Consider the following 12,012-nt stretch of genomic DNA (forward strand, 5'->3'; position numbering starts at 1 on the left):
GTATTTTCTTTTTACAATTTTCATTAAAGATTATTTTAGTTGAAGATATATCATCAGTCGGATCTTGATGTCTGATATATATATATATATATATATATATATATTTCTGAGTATGTCAAAATAAATTGTCAACTGGTCACATATCTATTTGTGTTTAGTAACGACTCTCGTCAATGGATGTAATCTGAATGACATTATATGCAATTAATAATCCATGTAACATAACCTGCAATCCATGTGTGATCTGTTCTTGACAGATTGGGGTCTACATATCCCCGTGGCAACACGCTCCATGTTAAATAAGGCACTTATGTTGTCAGGCCTGCCTGCCCTTGATTGGGGTTGTTAAGAGATGTGTTAACGAGCATTCATTTGGGTTATTATCCACATAGGGACATGACCCTATGTGGCATAAGCCATGTAGAGTCATGCTCCTACGTGGGTAACACTCTTGGATTACATATAAATATTGGTTGATATCACCGGTATTGAAAATCATCATTCACAAGTTCATGAAAAGTACAACCAGCAATATATGGAGTGTCTCAAGTCTTCTGCATCTATAGTAGTGAATATACATCAGTAATATTTTGTTGTAACAGTATAGTCACAAGAAGTAATAAAATTGATACAATATTATCATCCTATCTGATTAAATTAAAACAGTAATTTCAGTGTTGAACTCTACCTGTGATCTATATTCCTTCACATGGTATCAAAGCCCAACTAATAGAGTTTAAACAAGATAGTGAAATTACCTCTCAAACTTAAGATTTACACAAAATCTATTCAAAAGAGAAATCGTGGTGAACAGTAATTTCAAAATTAAAACAGTAATTTCATTGTTGAACTCTATCTGTGATCTATATTCCTTCACATGGTATCAAAGCCCAACTAATAGAGTTTAAACAAGATGGTGAAATTACCTCTCAAACTTAAGATTTACACAAAATCTATTCAAAAGAGAAATCGTGGTGAATACTGTCAGAGTTGAGGACAGACTCGAAGGTGCATTAAACTTGGTATCATGGAGAATACGAATAATGATCATCCTTCGAGAACTTGAATTAGAATCATATGTAGAAGAAAACAAATTGATGCCTGATAATGAACCACATAAAACAATATGGAAAAGACATAACAATTAAGCCATGAAAATTATCATAGATGTTGTTAAGGATCATATCCTTCCAACTATATCACAATCAACAATTGCTTATGATATGTTCATGACTATTCAAGACACGTATGAGATCAATAATACAAGCAGACTACTTACCTTGAAACAACAACTTCTCCATATCAAGATGAATAACGAAGAAACAATTAATATTTTATGAAAATTTCTGAATTGAGAGATCAACTTTCAACAATTGGAAATATTGTAGATGACCTAGAATTATCCTTACTAGCCCTTAAAGGGTTACCAACTACTTGGGAACCCTTTGTTCAAGGGATTAATGCACGACCTGTTCTACAAAAATTTGATCAACTTAAGAATGACTGCACTCAGAAAGAATCAAGATTAATTACTAGAGGGATCACTCCAAATAAAGAGGAAATTCAAGCCTTACATGCAGACACAAACAATAAAAGAAAGAAAGGACATTTTAAACGAAAAGGCGGGAAGAATAATCAAACCTACAAGAAAAGAGATGTGTCTTAAATACAATGCTACAAGTTTGATAAATTTGGACACACTCACATGTATTGCCCAGAAAGGGAGAAAACCCATGTCTCTATAGCCAAAGTCAAGGAAGCTGAAAATTCACTATTCTTCTTAGCCTTATTATCAAGTGAACTAAACACCAGCAAGAATACTTGGATAATTGATAGCGGAGCTTCTAGACACATAACTGGATTCAAAGACCAGTTCGAAACCTTTGAAGGACACTCAACTAAAGAGGTCACAATAGGGGATAACTCCACCTATCCAATGAAAGGAATTAAGACCTGTTCAATACAATTAAAAACCGAAGTTACCCTGCAATTAAAAGATGTAATGTTTGTACTCGGCATCAAGAGGAATTGGTCTCCATTTCTGGCCTAGCAAACCAAGGATACCTTGTCACCTTTCGGGAAGATAAAGTCCTAATTTGGCCTAAGAATTCTAACATCAAGAATGCAATCACTGTAGGATTTAGAGATGGAAGCTTATATAAATATTAACTTTGTAACTCTCAAAACCTAGCATTAAATCATGAAGTTTCCAAAGCTAATGAAATTTGGTACAGAAGGCCAGGACATCTCCATTTTTGTGCCCTGCCCTCCATAGAAAAGATTGTCACATGCTTAGCTAATCTAAAATCTAAAAATGTTGGAACGTGCAAGGGATGTGCCTCAAGGAAGAACTCCAAAGGATCATTTCCACGTAGTGAACATAAATCAAAAATAGTACTTGAACTTATTCACACTTATTTGTGTGGCCCAATGTCACTACCCTTCTTAGGGGGATTCTTGTATTATGTCACTTTTGTTGATGATTATTCCAAAGAAACCTAGATCTATTTTCTAAAGCTTAAAGCATCAAATGAAGTATTATTGAAATTCAAAGAGTTTAAAGCCTTAGTCAAAATCAAATTGGAAACAAAATTAAGACTCTGAAATCAGCTAATGCAGATGAATACATTTCCGATAACTTCAAAGATTTCTGCACCTCTGTTGGGATTAAGAGGGAGTATAGAGTGCCTTATAATCCACAACAATATGGAGTAGCAAAAAGAAAAGATAGAACCCTCATTGAAGCAACTAAAGCCATGCTACATGATCAAAATCTTCACACAATATTTTGGGCTGAAGCCTCAAATACAGCAATGTACATTCAAAACAAATGCACTCATTCAATTCTAGAGACCATAACACCTGAAGAAGTCTTCACAAGTGTAATGTCCCTCCAGGACTATATGAATGAAGACTAATAAAAGCATATATAATATATTAATTATTTTATATCAGTTTTCAAATTTTGAACTAATATAGATTAATTAATAGTATGAGTAATAAACATTAGCTAAATAATAATTAAACAAGGGGACAATTTTGGAAGTCCTGCAGGAACATTACCTTTCTTCTCCAAATTAAATATGGGCTTCAGGATTAGAGGAAAACACAGAGGAAGTTTTCATTCGATGATCTATCGAAGAACTTGTGAGATTGAAAATTCTAATCACTCATTTCGTCATTATCATATGATTGACCTAGTGGAGATATCGAAAGTAATAGAGACAATCATCTTGTCTTAACTAAGCATGATTGAATTCACCATCCGATGGAAACAAATAGCAAATGATTTGTCAGTATTAGGCAAATTGCCCAGTGGATTGAAGGAAGTGTAACCATTCCAGAATATTGGACGCATAATAGATACAGACAAAGTAAATGCCAAGTATTCTTTCATGCACCACGAAAGACAAACTACTGACAAACAAAAGCAGCCAAGACAAGAAGATTTGATTTCTTATATCGAGTGACTTCTATTCTTATCAAGTGACTTCCCTTATTGTTTCAGGTGACTTCATATCGGGAATCCTTCTCTAAATCATTGTCAGTACCAAATCAATCAATAACAAAGGATACTAAGTCGTTGTCAGAATATTGAATCGCCTGTCATCAGTTCCGGGAAGGGTATTCAATCACTAGGCCTTGTTCTGTCAACGGGGTTGGAAAATCTCGAAGAAATCCATTGTAGGGGTTGACTGAAGTAGAAGATAGTTATCCAGTGTTGACTCAGAGCCGATAAGCATTCCTATAGGGTTGTGACATCGATATAACTGCCAGGTGCATGTCTCTGGTTTTACTATAACTTATTTCAGTATTGCATGGAACTGTAATCATGATAAATTAGAAGAATACTTAGAGACTCTATGCATCTAGAATGATTATTTGTATCTATGGTTTATCTGATAAATTAGAACAGTATTCAGAGCTTATGGATATTTGGAAAGATTACTAAGTTTCATTCAGAATTTGTAAATAGGCTTGGAATATTACCTGGAATTTGTACCCAATAATACTATTAGAAGTCAGGGATTTTACAACAGGGAACAAAAAAATCTAAGTCACTTAAGAATCTATGGTTGCCCTGTACATATCCAAGTTCCCAAAGAAAAGAGGTCTAAATCAGAACCCTCAAGAGAGAAAGGTATCTTGTTGGTTATAGCAAGTCTTCCAAAGCCTACAAGGTATATGTACCAAGACAAAGATCAATTGAAATCAGCAGAAATGTTAAATTTGAAGAAGATGTTGCATATAAAACCTTTGCAAATATAGAAGAACCAAATGTTAAACCAAACTCAAAATTAGATGAAAGTTCTACTATTGAGATTCAGAGGGGGAATTGTTCAAAAGATCATGAACCCACATCATCTAATCCTAAAAATGCTCAAACCTCACTCAACAGGAAAAGGTCACTATGGGCAAGCAAGATCGAAGAAAATAATGTATCCCTTGAAGAAATCTTTAGAGAAAGTAAGAAAACAAGAAGCCACTCATGCTATGTTACACTTATAAGTGAGCTCATCAAATCAGGACCATCAAATGTTGAAGAATCCTTAAGATCTCAAACTTAGAAAGATGCTATAATTGAGGAATATCAATCCATATTAAAAAAATGATGTTTGGGACATTGTACCTAGACCCAAGAACAAATCAATTGTCTCCTATACATGACTATTCAAAATCAAGTAGGCACCAGATGGTAGTATTGAAAAACACAAAGCTAGATTTGTCGCCGAAGGGTTCTCTCAGTAGGGTGGGATTGATTATGAAGAAACATTCGCCCCTATTGCACACAATACCTCCATCCAAACTATAATTGCCATTGTTTTATCTAAAGGGTGGAAGTTACTGAATGGACGTAAAGACTGCATTTTTATATGGTGTCATTGATGGAGAAGTATAACTAGAGCAACCAAAAGGCTTTATCATCCATAACAAGAACACCCATGTGTGTAAACTAAACAAAGCTCTCTATGGTCTTAAAAAAGCCCCTAGGGCATGGTATGAAAGGATAGATGGTTACCTTACCAAACTAGGGTATTCCACGAATGAAGTTGATCCAAATATACTACAAAGTATCAAATAGTGATATGCTAATACTTGTTCTCTATGTTGATGATCTTCTAATAACAAGAGAAGATTATCTCAGAACAAAATGTAAACAAGACCTTACATCTGAATTTTCCTTTTGGGACTAGAAGTATGGCAAAATGAAAACTATATTTTCCTAAATCAAGGCAAACATACTATTCACATCTTGAACAAATTTGGGATGATGGACTGTAAACCATTATCTACATTGATGGAGGCAAACTTCATAAGGTCAAAAGTGATGCATCTAAATCTGAATCTATAGATCCCACATACTGCAAACAGATAATTAGATCACTAATGTATTTAAAGAACACACCCTGATATTTGCTATGCAACAAATGCCTTGAGTCAATTCATGTGTGAACCTAAGAAAATTCACCTCATGGCAGCCAAACACATTCTAAGATACTTGCGTGGAACCATTGGATTTGGTCTAAAATATGACAATGTTGAAATTCAACTTCAAGTGTATTCAATTTCAGACTGGGCCACCAATTTCATCGACCGTAAAAGCAATACAGGATGTTTCAGCCTAGGATCTACTATGATATCTTGGTTTAGCAGGAAGCAATCAGCAGTAGCTCAGAGTTCCACAGAAGCAAAATACATAGCCGCCTCTATGGTAGCTCGAAAAGCAATGTGCTTAAGAAGTTAGTGGTTGGACTATTTGGGAAGTCCTTGAATCCCACAGTTATACATTGTGATAATCAAAGCTGCATTAAACTATCAGTAAACCCAATTTTCCATAACAAATCTAAGCACATAGAAATTCCCTACCACTACATCAGAGATATAGTAAAAAGGAATGTCAAGTTGGTATATATCAGCATTGAATAGCAAACTGCTGACATATTTACCAAACCTCTTGCAAAATTGAAAGTAGAGTACTTTAGAGGTAAACTTGATATGACTAAAATGTAACTATAATTCCTAAGATTGAGTGTCAGTCACAGTTAAATTTAATATATATTCATTTATATTTTATATGTTAAAACAATTACTATCTTACATGTGTAGATTATGTCATGAAAGGTGGTGATCTTTCATAGATGTATTTGAGGGGTCGCTATTATAAGGTGACAATTGTAACAATGGTTTGACCTATTATCATGATAGACTACATTAAGTTGATGTCCCGAAGTGTGTCGGAGATCATGATACTTGTCATAATGGAGATTATATTAAGTCAGTGTCTCTGAGATCGAGATTGTTATCTGATAGACTACATTCAGTTATTGTCCCGGAATTTGCCGAAAATCAGATAACTCATATCCTTCTAGGATATACTTATTGATAAGAATATTGATGCTAGTGCACATGTTATAAGAATATGAGATTGATCATATTTTGAGTTACAAACTCGAAGATGGTTGAGTTATTCAAATCTTCTTTCGCTAAGAGGGAGTGTTGAAGATATAGCATCAGTCGGATCTTGAAGTCTAATTGAAATATTGACATACATATATATATATATATATATAGAATTCTAAGTATGTCAAAATAAACTGTCAACTGATCACATATCTATTTGTGTTTAGTAATGACTCTTGTCAATGGATTTGATATGAACAACATTATATGTAATTCATAATCCATGTAACATAGCCTACAATCCATGTGTGATCTGCTCTTGACAGATCGGGATCCTAAGTCACAAGGTTCGAATTCGAGTTCGAGTTCGACAACTATAAAATTCGGATGAAGTTCGGCAAGGTCCAAAAATTCGGAAAAAATTCGACAATAAATTCGCATTGTATAATTTTCAAAAAAAATGAAAATATACAATCCTTCCTCAAATTAATAAAAAAATTACTTTAATTTACTTATTTACAAATTAATCAATAAATTATATTAATAATAACTAAAATAAACTATTTATTACAATATGATTTTTGTATTTAGATTAACAAGTATATTAAAATAATACTAAATATTAGATATTAAAATAAAAAAATAATATTGAGTTAAACTTTTAACTTCTAAAATAATAAATAAACTTAAAGCGATGTAATATTAATAATAATAATAATAAGTAGCAAACAAATTAAAACCTTAAATTATAAACATTAGTAACTCTAAAATAAACAAACCGAAAAACCTAAAATGTAAAGTTTTATATACATGGAAAAACTTTAGAAATTTAAAACATTTTAGCTCTGCAACCATCGGCCCGTCGGCAAAGCTTTGGCAGAGATAAACGACTTCAGCAGGTAGTGAATTGGCAGGTTTCAGCAACCAACGTCAACGCAGGGGTTTCGAGGAATGTTAAGCCACGCATAGGGAAGCAACCAGAAGTGACGGATTCCACCAACGAAGCAGCCGTTAAAAATAACGCAAACAAGAGACGATTTCCAAAAACACATTGATAAATTTTGCCCGTGGCCATTTTTGCCATACGAACTTGATGCAAACTTTTTCGAACTTCAATATTTTTTTATACATTCGCCGAATTTCGAACCTCATGCCGAAAATTCGGCGAACCCTGTGACACAGTCGGGATCTACATATCCCCATGGCAATATGCTCCATGTTAAATAAGGCACTTATGTTATCGGGCCTGCCTACCCTTGATCAGGGTTGTTAGGAGATATGTTGACGGGCATTCATTTGGATTATTATCCACGTAGGGACATGACCCTACATGGCATAAGCCACGAAGAGTCATGCCCCTATGTGGGTAAGACTTTGGATTACATATAACTATTGGTTGATATCACCGATATTGAAAATCATCATTCATAAGTTCATGAAAAGTACAAGCAGCAATATATGCAGTTATGTATTTATCTCAAGTCTTCTGCATCTATAGCATTGAATATGCATCGGTAATATTTTGCTGTAACAGTACAGTCACTAGGAGTAATCAAATCGATACAGTATTATCATCCTATCTGATTAAATTGAAACAATAAGTTCACTGTTGAACTCTATCTGTGATCTGTATTCCTTCACAATTTTGTGTACTTTTTTTAAAAATTATTCTTTTTATCTGGTTCATAATTGGGTACATTTTAAAACTCAAAGTTTAAAATTTAAAAATCCGATTAAAAAAATGATATTTTAGTTGAAAAAATAAAATTCTAAGATTGACTAAAAAATTAAATCTCTAAAGATCTTTTATTAGATAACACTTCTATTGTAACATTTTTTTAAAACTTGGATTAAACAAAATTATGTATGTTTAAATTCATTAATAGATTTCCCAATTAAATTTTTTAAAAACTCATTCGCAAGATTTTTTATGTTCATTGCCAAATTTATGGTAAAATCATAACCTAATAATAATCACATGTGGTTTGGGAAAATTGGTGTTTGATTAAGATAAAAACAGATTTTGAAGAGACACAAAATCTATTACAAAATGGTCACAAATATATTACATGAAAATTCACAACAAGGAACAGAACAAGACCAATACAAGGGTTTCGCCACCAGGCTTCCACAACTTGGAACAAACACTGCATGGAAAAACCAGCATGGGGCCAAAAACTAGAGGAAGGACCAGAAGACTCCCATCCCAAACATCCATACCTTTTAAGAATTACCTTTAGCATTGCCCTTATGGAAACGAATGGTCATTTCAAAAGAAGGAAACTTGGAGTTTTTACCCTTAATAGTAATCTATCCCTCTTCCATCTTAGCAGGTGCTTCCTGCCAAGCAAACAGATCTGATGTTGGAGTGCCAATACCTTGAGAAGGAAAACCAGAAACCCCAACAGATGAACCAGAGATAGGGCCATCAACATCTAGCAACATCCCAAGAGATGGCCCCAACATTACTGTCAACAACAGGATCCACAGAAGGGCACAGTCCAATCAGTATCTATTTTTCTTGTTAGAGAAACTTTATAATTCATTTCCCACCTGAAACAGATAAGTGAACACACTTGTCTCACAAATATTACACAAAGCATATCTTACTATCCGCATAAGCATTGCACCTTGGTGGTGCAAGTGCTAGTATTTTAAGAAAACAAAATATTCAGATCATACAGACCTAAAGGCCTTTACACCAACTTAGAATTAACATGCACCAAGGTTCCAAGAGTCACGGAGGCTACAAGAATCATATAAACATCATTATTAACTCCCTTAAACAAAAGCTGAGAAAAAGGCTCTTGGTTGCAATATCCAGTGACATAATTCTAATGATTACCCTGCCCCAGCCTAGATTAACTGTTCTGGCCTTGCTTCTCTTACATTACCAACAGCATTCATTGTACCACACGGATTTGTCATCCTCCTATCACTAACATTAAATCTATTCATATTTTGTCAATCACGGTTTGACAGTCTCTCCATACTCTCAGTAGCATACACGTCATATTATTTCCCTTGTCTAGACTCATTCCTCTTCCCTTCTCCTAACCCTCATAATTGGGCCTCTACGTAACCTATTCCAGTTGGGGTAGGTAACACCAGTGAAGTGAAAAGTTTTCACATGTCAAACAGTGAAGTGATCGAGCAGAAACAACAATGAGAAATTTATAAAACAGAGACACTAGATTTCTACAGTCCATATTAATTACTGTGCTTTGTTTCTAAATTCAATGGGTAGGATTTGTTTGCAAACACTTCGGATCCCACTCCACGACCCACCATCTGGATGAAAGAGCTGTAAAAGGAAAACGATTATGGATCATGGAGTGTGATCCAAGAAGTTTGCAAACAAATCCTATGCAGTTGAATCCAAAAACAAAGCGCACTAAATTATAAAATTCAATTTATAGTTCATTATCAGTAATTGCTGGCTTAAAAAGTGAATTCCAGAAGACTGCGGAAAATTAAAATGTTTTCTAACAAAATACATCTAAAAGCATTAGGATGGATATGCTGCCAAGTTGCTGACTTCATCACCAAATAAGAGGAGTCGTCAACTACAGCCACCTGAATATGGTTTTTGTTCTACTAGTGAAATGAATAGCCTCCTGTCATGAGATGCAACCCCGTGATCCACAATTCATATACCAGCTTTGTTCAGAACTTTTCGATATACAATGCCACTGTATTAATGGTTGGCGACCTAGTGGCTGATAGGCTGCACCACTCGAAGAGGTAAAAAGTTAAGAGTTGTATGTAGCTGAACTTACTCCACAAAATGGCATTTTTATGCTTAGCTTTTGGTGTCAACTGTGCAAATTTATTTCATGGGAGGGAATTATCAATGAGGAAATAAACACGCACAGTCAATACCAAAAGCCAAGCACAATAACACTATGGACTATTGAAATAATGACTACAATGGCATTTTTTTCAAAGTGAAAAAAATTTCATGTTTATATTCTTCTACTCAAAAAGAAAAAAATTCAATTTTCTCCCTGGCTTTTAAAAGGCAGCCAGGTATGGCTTGGCATTGTTCCAAATAATCTGTGCATGGGATGCCGGTATGAGGCAAACTCAAGATAAACCTAGGCCATATCCTGCATGTTGCCCGCCATATCAGTATGGATATGTAGGCCTCAGAAAGGGTACCTGGCCATGTAGCTCCCTATACATTAGCTCTTAATAAGCCATTATTGCTCTCCTTGATTTCAATACCTTTGCAGTGTAATCCTGGAATTAAATGGCATGAGAAAAAGTAATCCTTCGCCCAGTTATTCATAGCTGCATCTAGAGTGATGCAATACATTGCACCCATCAAGTTCGAGCGGTATCTTGAATTATCCCCATTTTCAACACCCATCTCGCACCCAGCAATTCAAATTTGCGATCCCCATTTTCAACACCGAAATTTAACATTCATTATGCCTCCCTGGGGATATGATTCAAGGACTCCACTTTAAAAGTCTTGATACTTTTTCTGTATGTGCCTATTTGGTGACTTAAACAATTACTATTTCTAGATTGTATTGTAACCAGGTTCTATTGGCACCCCGCATTAACTTCTAATATCTAGCGTGATGGTAAGGAGAGACACTTGCAATAAGAATGCACATAATTCATAAAAAGACATATGCAAATCATATCATCGACAACAATTAACCTGGCCGAAAATAGACAGCCAACATATGGAGCAAACACAAATGGAAAATGTCAAACCCTTCAAATAGGAAGAAAATTGTCCCTCCATACCCGAATTTGCTAGAACTAAACCAAAAACACCAATTTCTTTTAAAAGTATTCAAAATAATACATATCCAAAAGCAGAAAACCAGCAAAAACCGAAAATTCTATCAAGATTTTTTTCCAAGCAAACGCTACCCCAAGAAAACGGAACTCCAGCTAAATCAGACTGTGATCAAAATAAGGCCCTATTAACCCTAATCAATGTGAAACAATAATAAATGAGGTTTAAGATATAGGAATAATTACCGTGAAAAGCTCGATAACGATATGGTCAGGTATCGAGTTGAGACTGCCAATGCGCTGTATATTAGAAACCGCAGTGTCTATGGTGAGATCGAGCAGACTTGGGGAGGCACTGCGAGGTGATGACATGTGACTACCCGCTGTGTAAGAAAATCCTCCCCTCTTCTTACAGAATCGAAACCCCCAATTGCAAACAGTATTCAAACTTTCTATTTGTCGAGCCTGCCAGTATTAGTTCATTTTCTACGATGATTCTGTAGCCACGATCGCTGGCTCAGCAGAGATTTTCAACGGTAGCGAGGATGAATTCTCGTTTGAATTTTCGTCGTTCCAACAACGCGGAAATTTCACGAGTTCTATATTTCGCAGTTTTTTGGTGCTGTACCCATCTATTTCCGATTAAGTCGTTGATTTCCATTTTTTTTTTTTTAAATATCAGTGGGTCATGACAAGTACAACTCAACTTTTGAGTGCAGTCCAAATTTATTCTTGTATTTTATGAAATGAAATGAAAAGAAAATAGAAGGTCTTTAATGAAGTATATAATATTAGGAGTCTACTGTTCTAGTGTAATTTTGCCTTTTCTAGAAGTTTCTTCATCTTGTTCAATAT

At 34.8% G+C, this 12,012-nt stretch overlaps 1 protein-coding gene across 1 annotated transcript in view; it reads right to left on the reverse strand.

Moving 5' to 3' along the window:
* The window catches only part of LOC149558309 (UDP-arabinopyranose mutase), a 61,275-nt gene extending 49,474 nt beyond the window's left edge, over positions 1-11,801 (reverse strand). Inside the window, exon 1 of the mRNA XM_089832577.1 lies at positions 11,404-11,801. Coding sequence (XP_089688703.1) covers positions 11,404-11,529 — 126 coding nt within the window. The 5' untranslated portion in view covers positions 11,530-11,801. The remainder of the gene's footprint in view (positions 1-11,403) is intronic.
* Between the last annotated feature and the right edge of the window lie 211 nt (positions 11,802-12,012).

This window comes from Cupressus sempervirens, chromosome 5, assembly GCF_028749045.1.
Source record: "Cupressus sempervirens isolate cs-2001-9-10 chromosome 5, ASM2874904v1, whole genome shotgun sequence".
Classification (NCBI taxonomy): domain Eukaryota; kingdom Viridiplantae; phylum Streptophyta; class Pinopsida; order Cupressales; family Cupressaceae; genus Cupressus; species Cupressus sempervirens.